This window comes from Cherax quadricarinatus, chromosome 15 (assembly GCF_038502225.1).
Source record: "Cherax quadricarinatus isolate ZL_2023a chromosome 15, ASM3850222v1, whole genome shotgun sequence".
Lineage (NCBI taxonomy): Eukaryota > Metazoa > Arthropoda > Malacostraca > Decapoda > Parastacidae > Cherax > Cherax quadricarinatus.
This window is the reverse complement of record NC_091306.1, coordinates 41,666,450-41,688,967: the sequence shown is the minus strand read 5'-3', so window position 1 is coordinate 41,688,967 and position 22,518 is coordinate 41,666,450. Positions and strand designations below refer to the sequence as shown.

Below are 22,518 nucleotides of genomic sequence, written 5' to 3'. Positions count from 1 at the left end.
CTGTTACAACCACTGCTACAATCACTGTTACAACCACTGCTACAATCACTGTTACAACCACTGCTACAATCACTGTTACAACCACTGCTACAATCACTGTTACAACCACTGCTACAATCACTGTTACAACCACTGCTACAATCACTGTTACAACCACTACTACCACTGCTACAATCACTGTTACAACCACTGCTACAATCACTGTTACAACCACTGCTACAATCACTGTTACAACCACTGCTACAATCACTGTTACAACCACTACTACCACTGCTACAATCACTGCTACAACCACTGCTAATAATCACTGTTACAACCACTGCTACAATCACTGTTACAACCACTACTACCACTGCTACAATCACTGTTACAACCACTGCTACAATCACTGTTACAACCACTGCTACAATCACTGTTACAACCACTGCTACAATCACTGTTACTACCACTGCTACAATCACTGTTACAACCACTGCTACAATCACTGTTACAACCACTACTACCACTGCTACAATCACTGTTACAACCACTGCTACAATCACTGTTACAACCACTACTACCACTGCTACAATCACTGTTACAACCACTGCTACAATCACTGTTACAACCACTGCTACAATCACTGTTACAACCACTACTACAACTGCTACAATCACTGCTACAACCACTGCTACAATCACTGTTACAACCACTGCTACAATCACTGTTACAACCACTGCTACAATCACTGTTACAACCACTACTACCACTGCTACAATCACTGCTACAACCACTGCTACAATCACTGTTACAACCACTGCTACAATCACTGTTACAACCACTGCTACAATCACTGTTACAACCACTACTACCACTGCTACAATCACTGTTACAACCACTGCTACAATCACTGTTACAACCACTGCTACAATCACTGTTACAACCACTGCTACAATCACTGTTACAACCACTGCTACAACCACTGTTACAACCACTGTTACAACCACTGTTACAACCACTGCTACAACCACTGTTACAACCACTGTTACAACCACTGTTACAACCACTGCTACAATCACTGTTACAACCACTGTTACAACCACTGTTACAACCACTGTTACAACCACTGCTACAACCACTGTTACAACCACTGTTACAACCACTGTTACAACCACTGTTACAACCACTGTTACAATCACTGCTACAACCACTGTTACAACCACTGCTACAACCACTGTTACAACCACTGTTACAACCACTGTTACAACCACTGTTACAATCACTGTTACAATCACTGTTACAACCACTGTTACAACCACTGCTACAACCACTGCTGCAACCACTGTTACAACCACTGTTACAACCACTGTTACAACCACTGTTACAACCACTGTTACAACCACTGTTACAATCACTGTTACAATCACTGTTACAACCACTGTTACAACCACTGCTACAATCACTGTTACAACCACTGTTACAACCACTGTTACAACCACTGTTACAACCACTGTTACAATCACTGTTACAACCACTGTTACAACCACTGTTACAACCACTGTTACAACCACTGTTACAACCACTGTTACAACCACTGTTACAACCACTTACAATCACTGTTACAACCACTGCTACAACCACTGTTACAACCACTGTTACAACCACTGTTACAACCACTGCTACAACCACTGTTACAACCACTGTTACAACCACTGTTACAACCACTGTTACAACCACTGTTACAACCACTGTTACAACCACTGTTACAACCACTTACAATCACTGTTACAACCACTGCTACAACCACTGTTACAACCACTGTTACAACCACTGTTACAACCACTGTTACAACCACTGTTACAACCACTGTTACAACCACTGTTACAACCACTTACAACCACTGTTACAACCACTGTTACAACCACTGTTACAACCACTGCTACAACCACTGTTACAACCACTGTTACAACCACTGTTACAACCACTGTTACAACCACTGTTACAACCACTGTTACAACCACTGTTACAACCACTGTTACAACCACTGTTACAACCACCTACAATCACTGTTACAACCACTGCTACAACCACTGTTACAACCACTGTTACAACCACTGTTACAATCACTGTTACAATCACTGTTACAACCACTGTTACAACCACTGCTACAACCACTGCTGCAACCACTGTTACAACCACTGTTACAACCACTGTTACAACCACTGTTACAACCACTGTTACAACCACTGTTACAATCACTGTTACAATCACTGTTACAACCACTGTTACAACCACTGCTACAATCACTGTTACAACCACTGTTACAACCACTGTTACAACCACTGTTACAACCACTGTTACAATCACTGTTACAACCACTGTTACAACCACTGTTACAACCACTGTTACAACCACTGTTACAACCACTGTTACAACCACTGTTACAACCACTGTTACAACCACTTACAATCACTGTTACAACCACTGCTACAACCACTGTTACAACCACTGTTACAACCACTGTTACAACCACTGTTACAATCACTGTTACAATCACTGTTACAACCACTGTTACAACCACTGCTACAACCACTGCTGCAACCACTGTTACAACCACTGTTACAACCACTGTTACAACCACTGTTACAACCACTGTTACAACCACTGTTACAATCACTGTTACAATCACTGTTACAACCACTGTTACAACCACTGCTACAATCACTGTTACAACCACTGTTACAACCACTGTTACAACCACTGTTACAACCACTGTTACAATCACTGTTACAACCACTGTTACAACCACTGTTACAACCACTGTTACAACCACTGTTACAACCACTGTTACAACCACTGTTACAACCACTGTTACAACCACTTACAATCACTGTTACAACCACTGCTACAACCACTGTTACAACCACTGTTACAACCACTGTTACAACCACTGTTACAACCACTGAGCAGCGTTAAGTCCGTTAAGACAAAACAAGAAAAAACTTAATTTCTATTAAGTGGAATATAATATGCAATTGACATCTATCAAGTACTTTATATAAACCTCTTTTTGCAGAGCATTTCGTCTATTTCGCGACGAACTGGCAACGCTCTTGCCTCTTGTCCTTGTTCACCTAGCAGTAAGTAGGTACCTGGGGGTGAGTCGACTTTTGTGGGTCGCATCCTGGGGGAACAAGAATGAAGGACCCCAATGGAAATAAGTCAGACAGTCCTCGATGACGCACTGACTTTCTTGGGTTATCCTGGGCAGCTATCCCTCACGCCCCCCCCCCCCACCCCCGGGTTAAAAATCCCAGAAAATCTTATGTTACTCGACTATTATGGGTCGAATACAGGGGGTGGGGGAGGGGGTAGTGATAATATACTACGCACAGCGCCGGACATTGAAATGCTACGATAATATATCTTAGACTGTATAATTAATTTTGTATACAAAAAAAGTGGACGTGAGTAGATGTCCTTGTTTCGTATGGTACACAGCAGCCATACCCTTCCCACAGTGACAGCATTTTACCCCCAGGGATGAGTCGGTGTAGAGTTTAACAAGTGGAGGGAGCAACCACGGGTGTTATATACTCATTAGTCATGGTTTCTTTCTCTTATTCTTCTGTTAAGCTGATGGATGTTCTGGAGACTTCCGCCAGTGACTGCCATGATTCACTTGTTTCGCAGGATCAAGTGTGGGAAATAGTGAGTGTTATTACCTAAACTAACTTAGGTAGTTACCCTTGTAGGTGATACAGCTCTAACCCCCTTTTACCGCCATCGTCACCACCACCGTCACTACCACCGTCACCACCACCGTCACTGCCACCGTCACCACCACTGTCACCACCACCGTTACCATCACTGTCACCACCATCATCACCACCACCATCACCACCTCCATCACCACCACTGTCACCACCACCGTCACCACCACTGTCACCACCAGTCACCACCACCGTCACCACTACCATCACCATCACCACCACCATCATAACCACCGTCACCACCACTACTCACCTCCTTCTCCACCATCTTCTCGTGCTCCAGACGATCGTGGTCATCCAGCTGGTTCTCGAGATACGACAAGCTGATAAACTTCTGCACGAAGGCCTCGTACTGACGTTTGAGGTCCTGTTCCAACTTCTCGTATTCATCCATGAAGGCCGGCCTGAGGGAGGTCACACTTAGCCATAACTCAAAGAATTTACTAGTCACTTCAGACACAACTTATAATTTACTAGTCACTTCAGCCATAGCTTAGAATTTACTAGTCACTTCAGCCATAACTTAGAATTTACTAGTCACTTCAGTCATAACTTATAATTTACTAGTAACTTCAGCCATAACTTAGAATTTACTAGTCACTTCAGCCATAACTTAGAATTTACTAGTCACTTCAGCCATAACTTAGAATTTACTAGTCACTTCAGCCATAACTTAGAATTTACTAGTCACTTCAGCCATAACTTAGAATTTACTAGTCACTTCAGCCATAACTTAGAATTTACTAGTCACTTCAGCCATAACTTAGAATTTACTAGTCACTTCAGCCATAACTTAGAATTTACTAGTCACTTCAGCCATAACTTAGAATTTACTAGTCACTTCAGCCATAACTTAGAATTTACTAGTCACTTCAGCTATAACTTAGAATTTACTAGTTACTTCAGCCATAACTTATAATTTACTAGTCACTTTAGTCATAACTTTAAAGAACTACCCGGTAACACTTACAAGAATTTACATTACCAGAGTATTATTATTATTATAATCAAGGGGGAAGCGCTAAACCCAGAGGATTATACAGCGCCTGGGGGGGGGATGTGGAAGGCATTCAGGCTTAATTCGGGGAACTGGAGCACAAATCCAATTCCCTAAATCAAGAGCCCCTCACCAACATCAAGGAACCTTCCTTGAGGGGTCCAGAGTATTAAACAAGGATAAAATGTGGATTAAAGGGATATTGGATAACTAGTAAGAGAATTAGAAGAGACGAGATGCCTACCGCTCTTGGTTGGCCCTGGATATGCTTATTTAGTCATCAGTTTGGATTACAAGTTAATATTGTGGAAGGTGGACCTCTTGGGAGAGACAGAATTTATTTTTTGGGTTGTCCTGCAGCTGCTGGAAGCGCATGGGAGTCACCAGATGTTAACATGAAGTGTTTCCTGTTCTCTCGGAGGTTTTCCTCATCCTACAGGATGCCCAGGAGTGTGTCGCAGTCACCTTAGACACTGAGGTCCGTGGTTCGATCCCCGGTACGAGTGGTAACATTAGAATGTGTTTCCTTAAGATACCCGCTGTCCTTGTTTACCTAGCAGAAAATAGATACCTAGGTGTTAGTCGACTGGTGTGGGTCGCATCCTGGGGACAAAACTGACTTTCTGTATAATAAGATGTCATTGATGTCAGGTAGTCCTGTATACCTTGTACATGTACTTGTAGAAGTAAATATTATTATTATTATTATTATTATTATTATTATTATTATTATTATTATTATTATTATTATTATTATTATAACGATGAAGAATAGAAAGTGGGTTATGTTAGGTAGGATTCCCCAGGAAACAGGACAACTATTTCCTGACGCGGGTCTTAGTCACATGATGACCCACAGCTGGAGCTTGTGGTATTGTATACCATTCTTGTACAACCTGTCAGACACTGCAACATCATGGAATCTTGATTCTGAGGACATGTACATAACCTTCACGACTACGACAACTACTACTACAACTAACCCATCTCTTTGGGTAGGACCTACTTCCACTGGGGAACCCCGCCTACCAGTGACTATGCCCTCGTCTGCTACCCGTCCCATTTCCACCTGACGTTACTATATAAGCGTCAGGCGTCTTGCTTCTGCTTCAGAATCTCCACGACTACGGTGCTCTTCGCACCTACTGCTAGGTTGAGGGACTGATTACCTCATCTTTTGTACATAGTTCTCCTGTCTTCAAATTATGTCCTGGAATTTGTATTGATAAAGCCACTGGATGGCGAAACGTCTACAATAAAGATACCCAGATGTTGCACATGTGTCTCAATTTCATTGCAGCTTGTGGTCATCTGACTGAGGCCGTCCACTGGCTTACCAGCCCACCCATTTAAGAGTTTATTATAGAACTCTTTCCATCATTTAGTGTCGTGGATGTGTTGGTTCTCCTGCTGAGGAGACGTTCATGGAGGCACGGTGGTCATATTTCATCTTGGCTCCAAAATTTGGACGCTAAGGTGGAAGGTAATGAAATGATCAGTGCCACTCACAGGATGAGTGGCACTGCCCAATACTGTCTCTGTGATGGTGCTTTCACTCACTGGATGAGTGGCTCTGCCCAGTACTGTCTCTGTAATGGTACTTTCACTCACTGGATGAGTGGCACTGCCCAGTAATGTCTCTGTGATGGTATGTTCACTTACAAGAGAATGGTACTGTCCAGGACACATGGCACTGCCACTCACAGGTTGAATGCCACTAACCAATAACTTCCCTCCTCGGGGCAATAAAATCTCTTCAAGAAGGTGTCTTGAAGCTGACGAAGGGCTCTTAATCCAAGGAATTAGAGTCACCCCCCTCCCCTTCCTTGCATCAAACTAGATAATCCTTCACGCCCTAGACGCTGTTTGGCCCCTACAGGTTAAGTGCCTTCCTTAATAATAATAATAATAATAATAATAATAATAATACAACCTCCATCACTCCAATACGAAACATAAATCAACTTTGAGTGTGTGTTCTCAGAGGCCAGATCACTCAGTGAACAATCACTCCACTGCCACAAAAACAGGAATATGTCAATGTTTACGGTAATCACAGAGTACTGCTGGCGTGCTGCCCTAGGCCAAATAAAACTTGCAAAACCTATGAGGAAAAATACAGAAAAATCACAGATATCGAGGAAAAGGTCATCATTTTTGGTGGAATAAGGGTCGTCACTGTAGTTATCAACGTCATCATTCCTGGAGGGATAAGGTTGTCAGTGTGGTTACCAACGTTGTCATTCCTGGTGGAATAAAGGTTGTCGGTGTTGTTACTAGCAACCATACTTCTCCGGTAACCTCACCTCAACTCACCAAAAACTGTTGTTAACCTACGTTGATGTCAATCTTGACATCAACGTCATTATATTCGGTATTACTGACAACTCTCTCTGTATTATGACTAATATTTTTACATAACAGTATAAATAATAAAATAAACTTAATTAGCAAAACTTTAGCGCTTAGTCATGATTGCAATAATAATAATAATAATAATTAGCCAGGTTAAGACAAGCAAGTAAAGCTGTGTATACAGCCTAGGCCTATCAAAGGCTCCGCGTCAGCCAGGGTCTACCACATACCTATCATAATTATCAAATATGTTTTTTAACATTATATGTATTATCATGATGATAATATGGTCATATAAGACGCAGCGCGCTAGGTGAACGGGACAACATATGCAAGGAAACACACCCAATGTTTCCACCCTTTCTGGGGATCGAACCACGGCACAGCGTGTGAAGCGAGAGTATTGTCTACCAGGCCACGGGCCACCTTCCGTGATGGCACTGTTCGGTTCTCATGTGATTACAGTGGTCTGCCAGACTATGGAATCGATTCGCGTTTGTGATGAGTTCACTTAACAGTCAGCAGGTACCTGGGTGTTAGTCACTCACACCTGCTTCCCTGTTTACCTAGCAGTTTGTAGGTACCTGGGTGTTAGTCACTCATACCTGCTATCCATGTTCACCTAGCAGTTTGTAGGTACCTGGATGTTAGTCACTCACACCTGCTGTCCCTGTTTACCTAGCAGTTTGTACGTACCTGGGTGTTAGTCACTCATACCTGCTATCCCTGTTCACCTAGCAATTTGTAGGTACCTGAGTGTTAGTCACTTACACCTGCTTCCCTGTTCACCTAGCAGTTTGTAGGTACCTGGGTGTTAGTCACTCACATCTGCTGTCCCTGTTCACCTAGCAGTTTGTAGGTACCTGGATGTTAGTCACTCATACCTGCTATCCCTGTTCACCTAGCAATTTGTAGGTACCTGGGTGTTAGTCACTTACACCTGCTTCCCTGTTCACCTAGCAGTTTGTAGGTACCTGGGTGTTAGTCACTCACACCTGCTGTCCCTGTTCACCTAGCAGTTTGTAGGTACCTGGGTGTTAGTCAATCACACCTGCTGTCCCTGTTCACCTAGCAGTTTGTAGGTACCTGGGTGTTAGTCACTCACACCTGCTGTCCCTGTTCACCTAGCAGTGTGTAGGTACATGGGTGTTAGTCACTCACACCTACTGTCCCTGTTCACCTAGCAGTTTGTAGGTACCTGGGTGTTAGTCACTCACACCTGCTGTCCCTGTTCACCTAGCAGTTTGTAGGTACTTGGGTGTTAGTCGACTGGGGTGGATCGCATCCTGAGGGACAAGATTAAAGGCCCACAATGGAAATAAGACAGACAGTCCTTGATGACGCAGTGACTTTCTTGGGTTATCCTGGGCTGCTCACACTCCCTCCGGGTTAAAAATCCCAACAAATCTTATACTTTCTTAGTAGACAGAATGTACTAAAAATTCTGTCTAATCTTCCCTTGGCAGCTGCAGGAAAATTGTCTTCGGATGACAAAAAAGGCATAATACCGTGGCTGGAACGATACACAAATGGTACAAGTCGGATCGAAGCGTCGTCGTGGGTTCCTCTCTTCTGTGAGCGGGTTATTTGTGTGTCTTCGGATGCTTCTGGCCTCAGTTTTTAAATCAGACTCTTCTTCTTCTTTGAACTTAACATCAGCCATTATTATACATTACATGTAGGAGGAGCTACATGTCTATGGTGCACCAGTCAAACCAGAGCTACATGTCTATGGTGCACCAGTCAAACCAGAGCTACATGTCTATGGTGCACCAGTCAAACCAGAGCTACATGTCTATGGTGCACCAGTCAAACCAGAGCTACATGTCTATGGTCCACCAGTCAAACCAGAGCTACATGTCTATGGTGTACCAGTCAAACCAGAGCTACATGTCTATGGTCCACCAGTCAAACCAGAGCTACATGTCTATGGTGCACCAGTCAAACCAGAGCTACATGTCTATGGTGCACCAGTCAAACCAGACCTACATGTCTATGGTGCACCAGTCAAACCAGAGCTACATGTCTATGGTGCACCAGCCAAACCAGAGCTACATGTCTATGGTGCACCAGTCAAACCAGAGCTACATGTCTATGGTGCACCAGTCGAACCAGAGCTACATGTCTATGGTGCACAAGTCAAACCAGAGCTACATGTCTATGGTCCACCAGTCAAACCAGAGCTACATGTCTATGGTGCACCAGCCAAACCAGAGCTACATGTCTATGGTGCACCAGTCAAACCAGAGCTACATGTCTATGGTGCACCAGTCAAACCAGAGCTACATGTCTATGGTACACCAGTCAAACCAGAGCTACATGTCTATGGTGCACCAGTCAAACCAGAGCTACATGTCTATGGTCCACCAGCCAAACCAGAGCTACATGTCTATGGTGCACCAGTCAAACCAGAGCTACATGTCTATGGTCCACCAGTCAAACCAGAGCTACATGTCTATGGTCCACCAGCCAAACCAGAGCTACATGTCTATGGTGCACCAGTCAAACCAGAGCTACATGTCTGTGGTGCACCAGTCAAACCCGAGCTACATGTCTATGGTGCACCAGCCAAACCAGAGCTACATGTCTATGGTCCACCAGCCAAACCAGAGCTACATGTCTATGGTCCACCAGCCAAACCAGAGCTACATGTCTATGGTGCACCAGTCAAACCAGAGCTACATGTCTATGGTGCACCAGCCAAACCAGAGCTACATGTCAATGGTACACCAGTCAAACCAGAGCTACATGTCTGTGGTGCACCAGTCAAACCAGAGCTACATGTCTATGGTGCACCAGTCAAACCAGAGCTACATGTCTATGGTGCACCAGTCAAACCAGAGCTACATGTCTATGGTCCACCAGTCAAACCAGAGCTACATGTCTATGGTGCACCAGTCATACCAGAGCTACATGTCTATGGTCCACCAGTCAAACCAGAGCTACATGTCTATGGTGCACCAGTCAAACCAGAGCTACATGTCTATGGTCCACCAGTCAAACCAGAGCTACATGTCTATGGTGCACCAGTCAAACCAGAGCTACATGTCTATGGTGCACCAGTCAAACCAGAGCTACATGTCTATGGTGCACCAGTCAAACCAGAGCTACATGTCTATGGTCCACCAGTCAAGCCAGAGCTACATGTCTATGGTGCACCAGTCAAACCAGAGCTACATGTCTATGGTCCACCAGTCAAGCCAGAGCTACATGTCTATGGTGCACCAGTCAAACCAGAGCTACATGTCTATGGTCCACCAGTCAAACCAGAGCTACATGCCTATGGTGCACCAGTCAAACCAGAGCTACATGTCTATGGTCCACCAGTCAAACCAGAGCTACATGCCTATGGTGCACCAGTCAAACCAGAGCTACATGTCTATGGTGCACCAGTCAAACCAGAGCTACATGTCTATGGTGCACCAGTCAAACCAGAGCTACATGTCTATGGTGCACCAGTCAAACCAGAGCTACATGTCTATGGTCCACCAGTCAAACCAGAGCTACATGCCTATGGTGCACCAGTCAAACCAGAGCTACATGTCTATGGTGCACCAGTCAAACCAGAGCTACATGTCTATGGTCCACCAGTCAAACCAGAGCTACATGCCTATGGTGCACCAGTCAAACCAGAGCTACATGTCTATGGTGCACCAGTCAAACCTGAGCTACATGTCTATGGTGCACCAGTCAAACCAGAGCTACATGTCTATGGTCCACCAGTCAAACCAGAGCTACATGTCTATGGTGCACCAGTCAAACCAGAGCTACATGTCTATGGTCCACCAGTCAAACCAGAGCTACATGTCTATGGTGCACCAGTCAAACCAGAGCTACATGTCTATGGTGCACCAGTCAAACCAGAGCTACATGTCTATGGTGCACCAGTCAAACCAGAGCTACATGTCTATGGTGCACCAGTCAAACCAGAGCTACATGTCTATGGTCCACCAGTCAAACCAGAGCTACATGCCTATGGTGCACCAGTCAAACCAGAGCTACATGTCTATGGTGCACCAGTCAAACCAGAGCTACATGTCTATGGTCCACCAGTCAAACCAGAGCTACATGCCTATGGTGCACCAGTCAAACCAGAGCTACATGTCTATGGTGCACCAGTCAAACCAGAGCTACATGTCTATGGTGCACCAGTCAAACCAGAGCTACATGTCTATGGTCCACCAGTCAAACCAGAGCTACATGTCTATGGTGCACCAGTCAAACCAGAGCTACATGTCTATGGTCCACCAGTCAAACCAGAGCTACATGTCTATGGTGCACCAGTCAAACCAGAGCTACATGTCTATGGTGCACCAGTCAAACCAGAGCTACATGTCTATGGTGCACCAGTCAAACCAGAGCTACATGTCTATGGTCCACCAGTCAAGCCAGAGCTACATGTCTATGGTGCACCAGTCAAACCAGAGCTACATGTCTATGGTCCACCAGTCAAGCCAGAGCTACATGTCTATGGTGCACCAGTCAAACCAGAGCTACATGTCTATGGTCCACCAGTCAAACCAGAGCTACATGCCTATGGTGCACCAGTCAAACCAGAGCTACATGTCTATGGTCCACCAGTCAAACCAGAGCTACATGCCTATGGTGCACCAGTCAAACCAGAGCTACATGTCTATGGTGCACCAGTCAAACCAGAGCTACATGTCTATGGTGCACCAGTCAAACCAGAGCTACATGTCTATGGTGCACCAGTCAAACCAGAGCTACATGTCTATGGTCCACCAGTCAAACCAGAGCTACATGCCTATGGTGCACCAGTCAAACCAGAGCTACATGTCTATGGTGCACCAGTCAAACCAGAGCTACATGTCTATGGTCCACCAGTCAAATCAGAGCTACATGCCTATGGTGCACCAGTCAAACAAGAGCTACATGTCTATGGTGCACCAGTCAAACCAGAGCTACATGTCTATTGTGCACCAGTCAAACCAGAGCTACATGTCTATGGTGCACCAGTCAAACCAGAGCTACATGTCTATGGTGCACCAGTCAAACCAGAGCTACATGTCTATGGTCCACCAGTCAAACCAGAGCTACATGTCTATGATGCACCAGTCAAACCAGAGCTACATGTCTATGGTGCACCAGTCAATCCAGAGCTACATGTCTATTATGCACCAATCAAACCAGAGCTACATGTCTATGGTGCACCAGTCAAACCAGAGCTACATGTCTATGGTGCACCAGTCAAACCAGAGCTACATGTCTATGGTCCACCAGTCAAACCAGAGCTACATGTCTATGGTGCACCAGCCAAACCAGAGCTACATGTCTATGGTGCACCAGTCAAACCAGAGCTACATGTCTATGGTGCACCAGCCAAACCAGAGCTACATGTCTATGGTGCACCAGTCAAACCAGAGCTACATGTCTATGGTGCACCAGTCAAACCAGAGCTACATGTCTATGGTCCACCAGTCAAACCAGAGCTACATGTCTATGGTGCACCAGCCAAACCAGAGCTACATGTCTATGGTGCACCAGTCAAACCAGAGCTACATGTCTATGGTGCACCAGTCAAACCAGAGCTACATGTCTATGGTGCACCAGCCAAACTAGAGCTACATGTCTATGGTGCACGAGTCAAACCAGAGCTACATGTCTATGGTCCACCAGTCAAACCAGAGCTACATGTCTATGGTGCACCAGCCAAACCAGAGCTACATGTCTATGGTGCACCAGTCAAACCAGAGCTACATGTCTATGGTGCACCAGTCAAACCAGAGCTACATGTCTATGGTGCACCAGCCAAACCAGAGCTACATGTCTATGGTGCACCAGTCAAACCAGAGCTACATGCCTGTGGTGCACCAGTCAAACCAGAGCTACATGTCTATGGTGCACCAGTCAAACCAGAGCTACATGCCTATGGTGCACCAGTCAAACCAGAGCTACATGCCTATGGTGCACCAGTCAAACCAGAGCTACATGTCTATGGTGCACCAGTCAAACCAGAGCTACATGTCTATGGTGCACCAGTCAAACCAGAGCTACATGCCTATGGTGCACCAGTCAAACCAGAGCTACATGTCTATGGTGCACCAGTCAAACCAGAGCTACATGTCTATGGTCCACCAATCAAACCAGAGCTACATGCCTATGGTGCACCAGTCAAACCAGAGCTACATGTCTATGGTGCACCAGTCAAACCAGAGCTACATGTCTATGGTGCACCAGTCAAACCAGAGCTACATGTCTATGGTGCACCAGTCAAACCAGAGCTACATGTCTATGGTGCACCAGTCAAACCAGAGCTACATGTCTATGGTGCACCAGTCAAACCAGAGCTACATGTCTATGGTGCACCAGTCAAACCAGAGCTACATGTCTATGGTGCACCAGTCAAACCAGAGCTACATGTCTATGGTGCACCAGTCAAACCAGAGCTACATGTCTATGGTGCACCAGTCAAACCTGAGCTACATGTCTATGGTGCACCAGTCAAACCAGAGCTACATGTCTATGGTCCACCAGTCAAACCAGAGCTACATGCCTATGGTGCACCAGTCAAACCAGAGCTACATGTCTATGGTGCACCAGTCAAACCAGAGCTACATGTCTATGGTGCACCAGTCAAACCAGAGCTACATGTCTATGGTGCATCCAACAAAATAAGCAGACACCTGGATGTCACGACTTTCTTGCTCCTGCTGGACTATATTTATCTCTGGCAGGTTAAATCACCACCACCAGATAATGTTGACCAAATTAATGAATTCAGAGATAACTCATCCAAAAATGTTCATCAAATATGATGGTATATTATCCACAGTGTTATGTTATCAACCATCCTGGAAAAATATCCTGACTTTGCTCACTGTAGACAATACATTGCCACATTTTCTACAGGCTTACCTTGCTAAAGTATTATTATTATAATCAAGGGGGAAGCGCTAAACCCGGAGGATTATACAGCGCCTGGGGGGGGGGGATATGTGGAAGGCATTCAGGCTTAATTCGGGGAACTGGAGCACAGATCCAATTCCCTAAATCAAGAGCCCCTCACCAACATCAAGGAACCTTGCTAAAGTAAATGGTAAAAAAAAAAAAAATATATAATATTTTTGTAGCTTAATGCCTGCATAAATAACTCTTTACTATTATAACCAGATATAAAAATTAAAATAGTTAATTAACACTTTAACTTGTTCATTAGCAAAACTTTTGTGCCGTCCCTAGACCCATTATGTACCTGTTTAATCTTGACTGTCACTCACGGGTTGGGTGTGATGTGAATAATAAATATATTTAACTAACTAACAGGATCGCCAGACTACCCACAATCTTATTGTATCTAGGTCAGGGTCCCAGGAGCTAGATCTGTACAGATGTCACTGAATCTGAAAGTTGTCCTTTCAGGTGGCCTGGTGGTTAACGCTCTCGCTTCACACGGTGAGGGCCTGGGTTCGATTCCCAGCCAGAGTAGAAACATTGGACGTGTTTCTTTCCACCTGTTGTCTATGTTCCCCATCAGTAAAATGGGTACCTGGGTGTTAGTCGACTGGTGTGGGTCGCATCCTGGGACACTGACCTAAGGAGGCCTGGTCACAGACCGGGCCGCGGGGGCGTTGACCCCCGGAACTCTCTCCAGATACTAGATGATTTCCTCTGGTGTAAACACAGTGTAATCCTTACGGGTTTACCATTTTTATTTAAATACAATACTCTCTAGTGAACTATAATATTAGTGTCTCCGTGTGGGTTTGTCGCGGCCGAAACACCAACAGATTTGATATAAATAAAACATTATTTATCGTTGACAGTACATGAGAGTTAAATTTTAAACATTCATTTATTAATAATAATCTTTATTTCTACAAGTACATGATACAACTTATACAGACCATAGCTGACATCAGTGACATATTTTGTCCTCAGGATGCGACCCACACCAGTCGACTAACACCCAGGTACCTATTTTACTGCTAGGTGAACACTGACAGCTAGTGCCTTAAAGAAACACGTCCGAGTGTTTCCACCCGTACCGGATATCGAACCACGGACCTCAATGTGTGAGCCAAGTGTGCTAGCAACCGAGCTATGGGACACCAAATGAACTTACAAGCCAAAATCTGCGTGTTTTAAGTGCAGTCTCACTATAGCGGTGAAGCAGGCAAGGTTAATTACTTGTCACATTCTTTGTCTAGTATATGTAGGATGTTAGGTATAATGAAATGTTAAAAGTCCATAGATACTGGCTCACGTCAATGTTTAAATGTTATTTATCAAGGACTTCATATCATGTCAACAGGTATGTCTACATTTTGTAAATATTAACATCCTTAGGCCTCTAACATCCTTAGGCCTCTCACGGGAGCATTATTGATAATCTAAATTCAAGGTAGTAACATATGAATTTACAGACAATATTATAACCTTACACCCGAGTATAACTAACCACGTAGTTGCTATAGGCGTACACTGATGATGAATAAATTTAGCTTCGACTAAGTCAAGCAAGAAAGTGTAACATACCCACTAGGCTCCATTGTTATTATGCTATGTTATTATGCTCAACAGATAGTAATATTACATATAATATAAAACGTATAACTTAAAACTGCTAGACGTATTACCTGCTTGTGGTGTATGTTGCACAGTATCACATACAAGTGAGGTCAGTGCTACAGTTCTGTCTTGGGATAATTAGACAAACCTTTCTAGGTCTTTATAGCTATGTAGATGTACTGATGTCAGGACGCCTACAGTAGGTATTGTGAGGCTATATCCATCCTGCAATACTAATGTTGGTTCTAAGTCTTTGCACACTTAGAAGCAAGACAGTGCAGACGAATGTGATGAATGGTTAAGTGTACTCACCTAGTTGAGGTTGCAGGGGTCGAGTCCCAGCTCCTCGATTCAATTCTTCAGTGCAGACGAAGTTAGCAATTTTACAAGTACGGTTTAAGTTGAAGAATTGAGACACTTATACAACATGTGGGAATCTTTATTGAAAAAAACGTTTCGCCAAAGTGGCTTCAGTCCAATACATAGCAGGATGATATAAGGAGAGGAGTTCAGGTATTCAGTCCCTCAGCCTGGAATCTGTGTTCAGTCCATCACTCTTGTAGGAAGTACAACATAGGGTCAGAGAGGTGACTTATATACTGTAGTCAGGTGAGTGGAAGCAGGTGGAGGCGGGATCACAGTGGTACCATCCACTAGTGTAAGTAGGTCTTCGTCCAAAGATTGGACAAGTGTTCTGACAGATGTGATGAATGGTTTTGAAAACCGACAGCTTGAAGAACTGAAACATATGTTGTCTAAGTGTCTCAATTCTTCAAGCTGTCGGTTTTCAAAACCATTTATCACACATGGTTTAAGTTCAACTGTTTCACTCTGCTTGTTTTATCGTTACCCAATTTTGTAGTCCATGTTTGCCTACAGAACTGTGCCTAAGATAAATCTTCCTCGCTTATTCTGATCATTTTATTGTTAGTTTTAGATTTTGTTTATGGAGAGTAGCATAACAAGCAGGAGTAATCTACCTGGCAGTATAAGAACCAGACATGGGGTCCGGTGTGCTCCAGGTGGTATCCATTGTGCCTGCTTAGAGAAATTAGTATACCTGGAGAGGGTTCCGGGAGTCCCGGTCCGTGACCAGGCCTCATGGTGGATCAGGGCCTGATCAACCAGGCTGTTATTGTTGGCCGCACGTAAACCGACGTACAAACCACAGCCCGGCTGGTCAAATAATAATATTTTCATTCACTACAAGCACACATCAGTACAAGTATCTTACAAAGTAACGTATGTGTAAATTACCTAGAATATCCAAAAGAGTCAGAGTGACTCATCTCCATTGAGGTTCTTGTAATATTTTATTACTGAAAGCCTACCTGTAAGTTACAGTAGAAATCAATCATGATTATAATATAGTACCCATCCTGTGAGCGGTGGTCAAAAAAGAGTACAGCAGTGCACAATAAGTTCCGGGTTAAGTAAGCATGAAGACATACTTCAAAGGACCCCGGTGAAAATAAGTCCTTTTGTCTGACTTTTTTAGGTTATCCTAGGTAATTTACACTATGTATAATAACTGCAATTATCTGTACCTGTGCTTAAATAAACTCACTTCCACCCACCTGACTTTCTTCAGTGTCAGAAGTCTCTTTTGTCCCCGCTCAAGACCGGTTTTCTTCTTGTCGATCTTGGCGTCGAGGTTAGCCTCGTCGGAGGCGACGTTTTCTATAGCCTGTTGGTTACGTTTACCTTCGTCTTCACAGGTGTGGATGGCTGTCTGGATGCCAGCCTCCACCTCCGTCAGTTCCAGCTGTCTGTTGATGATGCTAGTACGGATCTCCTGCACCAGGGATGGAGAAATGCCTAGTAGTAATTCTGTCAAGTTTGCCATTTATCGAATGCGCCTGGGTCATTACTAAGGATGTAATTTACCTCAAATTCAAAGTCCCTTATTTCCTTGCGAGTTTACAATGTGGTTAACATATTTTAGGAAGTATATTTGAATAGGTAGTTTACAGTGAAGGGGTTACAATTATTTGTATTGCAAAAGAGCCACTATCATGCCTTGGTATTACGGGCATCGACATCAGGATTACTTCAATTCCTAAAACAGACTGAAGTGTATATATATATTGAAATATTCAAAGAAAGCAAATTATTCCACTTAGCAGCCATTTTGCTGACCTGATGAGATAAAGGTTTAGTTATCTAGGAATTACTGCAAACCCTAAGATTTAAAACAGTATCTGAACTTTTAATAAGCTTATTCTGGTACAAGTACACATAATTACAGTGTTGGGAGCAGATAGAGGATTAAATCCTGTGTTTGTTGTTCTGTTTATACAGCACTGTATGACCCTTGCGGGTTTAGCGTTCGGTGATTGTAATAATATTCTATTTATGATCGATCGTCTATAGATGTGGGTGGTTTGTTTTGGTTTTTATCCGGGGAATTTCAGGGGAGTACACTGTTATTTTGTTATTATACACAAATAACCCGCACATAGAAGAGAGGAGCTTACGACGACGTTTCGGTCCGACTTGTACCATTTACAAAGTCACGGTATTGTGCCTTTTTTTGTTAGTTATTGTTATTGTTTTTCTTACAGCTATAACAAAGGAAAGTCTCATATCATCAAAAAAAAGAGAGCCAGCACTGCTCTGCTGTTTATAACACAGTATATTGGTCATTATGGTGACCATTATACTTGATCATTACTGTGGGAAATTTTTTACATAATTTTCCTATAGGTAGAACATATAAATGAATAATACAATAATTGTGTAAAAGAATATGAGGCTGATTTGACCATTTCGAGAAATTTCGAGTGGGGGGGGGTGGGTGGAAGAGCTGCGGAGTGACGCTGGGGAGAGATGCCATATTGAATTTAATGTGTGAACATTGGACTGAATTATGCAATGTAATTAGGCGTTCTCGAAGGTCAGTTGGTGTATATTGGCCTTAGTTCGTAATTTAGAACTTGGTGACACGTTCCTGCTGAAGAATTGGGATAAATAGTGTGGAAAGCCCTTACAATTCGGCAACCAAGACGAGAAAATAGAGGACTTCAATGAATCCTTCCCAACAACACACCTTAGCTAAGTGACGCTTACCCATAATACATTAGTTTTTGCGTTGGCTATCGTAAATCCTAGCTGTAGAGGTAACGTTAGGGTGTGTTTCTATAAAATAATTATGATCGAGTAATTAAATGGTAAGTGTTGCTAAGAATTTCCTTTCTAATAACACTAATAATTTATGTATAATTATATTCTGTGTACCCAGCAAGTCTAATAATATACAGTCCACACAACTTTAATTTACCAGAGTAGCTGGTTTTAATATAACTATTAATTTAATGTCAGGTCTAGTTTTTTGTGAGTGGTGAAGAAGTGGGCATCGAGGGAGCTACAGTTCAGCGACCTGCTGTGACTTAAGTTCTACTTACCTCACCCAAATTACTTGCCTTTAATAATTCAGGTAATGCCCTGTAAGCCTCCTGCAGGTGATTGGCTTCTCATAAGCACTGCAGTATGAGTAACTAACATATGCTAAAATAATTAATAATATAACACAAATAACCAATGGATTATCGAAGAATCGGCCATGGGAAACAACAACACCTTATTCCTTACAAAATGCTCAGTTTTCACGTAATATGCTTATGTAGATTACAGCATAGCGCAGCGAATATCTCAGGTCTGTCCCTTGCTTAACACGTACAGTACGTACCTCTGAGGTCTAACCCTTGCTTAACACACACAGTACGTACGTCTGGTGTGATAGTTTGTATGGGAAATTCCGTGAAATAAATTCCCCTGTATTAACATTGAATGTCATCGTTAGTTCTCACACTTCTAACACCGTATGCGTGAGTTCGTCTTTCTTGTATCGTCAGGATGCGCAAGGACCTCATCTTGTACCGGACTGTTATCGTGGAAATGTTGTGGAAAAAACCTTCAGTGAGTCAGGTATTGAGAAAGAAATGTTATAGGTACGCAATTCAGATGTAAATAAGAGCAGTGACTTGTGCTGAGTTGGTCATTTTTAACATCAGTCCGTCAACTCAGAAATTTTGTAATGTATTTCCCAGGAATTCTGTTTAGATGTACATGTTCTCAAAATGTTGAGGCTATTTTATGCTTTGATGGATAAGTTGTAATGGGAGGTGAATTTAGGGAAACAGTAGATGTTATATGACAGTTTCTCTACCCCAGTGAGAGGGGTAGCCACAAATGCCAATCATACATGGTACGAATATCCATGGATGTTACATTAACCAGAGTTGGTCAGTACTTGGGCTGCTAGATCTTGCTATAATTATCTACTCGTTACAATACAAACAAAAATTTTATACCAAATATAATACCAGAAAGAGTCGTTTTATGCCTAGCAAGGAAAACCAAACATACACCTACCCTGAGGTCAACCTCTCGACACAGGAGGTCAAAGAGCGTGGCTCCTCTCCTGGTGATCTCTGAGGCTAGTGTTCTTATGTGCTTCAACTCAGAGATCTGCAGAACGAAGCAACACGTTATGACATGTCAAGACTTGCTATAACACATCAGATACCTCACACATATGTCCAATCATGCTACAACAGCCACAAATGTCACATACATATATACCTTTTAACTAGCGGTTAATAGCTAATAGCTTGTAAGTTCAATAGTGAAGTGCATATAAGAATAGTATATGCGAAAAGTATTTCCTGGTGGCATAAAATGTGAGGTGTAAGCCTTGCTAGAAGCAAAATATACAGATAAAGGGAAAAAGTCTTGCAGTGGATAGTGAAACAAGGAGCAGGGGAAGGGATCTTAATTCGAGGAATTGGACTTGTCCTCCAGATCCTTAGATCACACCTGATTGCTTTGCATCCCCCCCTCCCTAGGCGTTGCGTGACATTTTATGCCTTTGATATACCTTTCATGAGTTTCAAGAGTCTTAATATCGGAGCCTGGCCATGAGTCAGGCTGGTCTGGTGCGCCCATACACATAAAGCGAATCCCCCTAAATAAAGTAATAACTATAATAATGATAATAAAATTAACAATAATAATTCTCTCTGGAGGCCTGACCTGCGAAGGGGCCAACGTACCTTGTTAGAAACATCGAAGTTGAGTGTTGTTTCTGCCTGGTCATCCATGTCTTTCTCCCCCTCGTTCTCCTGGATGGCGGAGTACAACAAGGTGAGGCCCTTCAAGATCTCCTGCACAGAGTATCCGTCAGCCTGATACAGCCTCTTGGTGTTCAGTTTGACGTGTGCCTTCTCCGCCTGCACCAGGAGCCACCAGCAAGTGTATGCAGGTTATGAACGAAAGTCAGTATCATGGTGGGGAGTAATTCACAGGTAGACAACAAATTGGAGACGATAAAAAAAAATTAGTCTACGGTTCGTTCTGTTACTGGACAATCTAACAAGTTCTGAGGATTTGTAATACTTGCGTATTATATTGTAATACTTTCGTATTACACCGTGTTTTACATCGAAACATCGTCTAATTTTCATCCTAAATGCATGGAAGGTAACATCTTATCAGAAATAGAAACACGCGGAAATATCTTTCAAACCACGAAAATTTTCACGAATGTAAAAGAGAGTAAGTAAGCATTTCAAAATGCTATTTACACCGAATGTTTCTTAATATTTATTTTTAATTACTGTAGCGACAAACACCGAATCTTCTAACTAGTTACATCATCCGAACAGTTATTTCAGCGTCTGTACAGTTGTAAGCTGTTTTCTCCGTATACTTACCATAAACTGAGCGACGGATCTGACGAAGATGACCCTGTCTTGTTCCGTGTCGATGTCTGAAGGCAGGTCGGCCGTGGGTTCGAACCTGTGGACCAGCCATTCCAATATCTCGGCCACCAGTGGAAAGTTGGGGCTGCGGAAATTTTCAACGGAGATGAGACGCCTGAAGCCCAGCGCCCGCAGCATCTCAGCACAGTCTGGATGATCATGCTGAGGTTAACTTTAATTAATTGTAGTAATTCATGAACAGTGGTTCAAGTATTACTGCTACTAAGGATGTTACTACTGCTACCACCACTACTACTAGTACCACCACTACTACTGCTACTACTATTACCATTACTATTACCACTGCTACTACTATTACCATTACTATTACCACTTCTACTACTACTACTACTACTACTACTACTACTACTGCAACTACAATTAACACTACCACCATTGCTACACTACCACTACCACTCGTGATGCTTCACCATATCTTGGTACTAAACCCTCTGGTAACCAAAATAAAGATTTATATTTAGTTTAACAGGTTTATCATGTACCCCCCAGTACATCCTGTGGAAGGTAGTGAAGACAACAGAGGCACAGAAAGGACCACTTGCAGTGCCTATGAATTATTTATAAGTTCATAATCTGGAAACAATCGTAGCGAGTTGTTTTTACAAACATATATTTAGTCACAAAAACTTTAGAATATAGTTTGCGTATGGGTAAGAGTTATAAAATCATATGTTTTAGCAAGGTATTTTTTAATTTAGAAAAGTTTAAGTGATTATAAGTTCATTACGAGGCATCTAGATATGAAAATGTTGTGATAATGGGAGATTTTAACTTTAGACAAATTAATTGGAACAATATGACAGGAAATTTTGAGTCTAGTGACTTTCTTGATACGGTTCAGGATTGCTTTTTTTAGAACAGGTTGTGACAGAGCCAACTAGAGGAACCAATCTGCTTGATTTGGTTCTTGCCAACAAAGATTCACTAATTAATTATCTTGAGGTTAATGATGAGCTTGGGGAAAGTGATCACAAATCAATTAGTTTCAATATATCATGGAATTACCCAGATAACTGCAATCAAATCTCTGTTCCAGATTTTCGCTTGGCCGACTTCATGGGGCTGAAAAATTGCCTAGGTAGGCTAAATTGGGATGTCCTCA

At 43.0% G+C, this 22,518-nt stretch overlaps 1 protein-coding gene across 1 annotated transcript in view; it reads right to left on the bottom strand.

Annotated features, from left to right (window-relative positions):
• LOC128703305 (clusterin-associated protein 1-like) overlaps nt 1–22,518 on the bottom strand; it is a 66,251-nt gene that overhangs the window by 38,966 nt on the left and 4,767 nt on the right. Inside the window, exons 2-6 of the mRNA XM_070085313.1 lie at nt 21,348–21,544; nt 20,688–20,864; nt 20,008–20,103; nt 17,211–17,428; nt 4,006–4,156 (exon numbers count right to left, since the gene is read on the bottom strand). Coding sequence (XP_069941414.1) covers nt 4,006–4,156; nt 17,211–17,428; nt 20,008–20,103; nt 20,688–20,864; nt 21,348–21,544 — 839 coding nt within the window. The remainder of the gene's footprint in view (nt 1–4,005; nt 4,157–17,210; nt 17,429–20,007; nt 20,104–20,687; nt 20,865–21,347; nt 21,545–22,518) is intronic.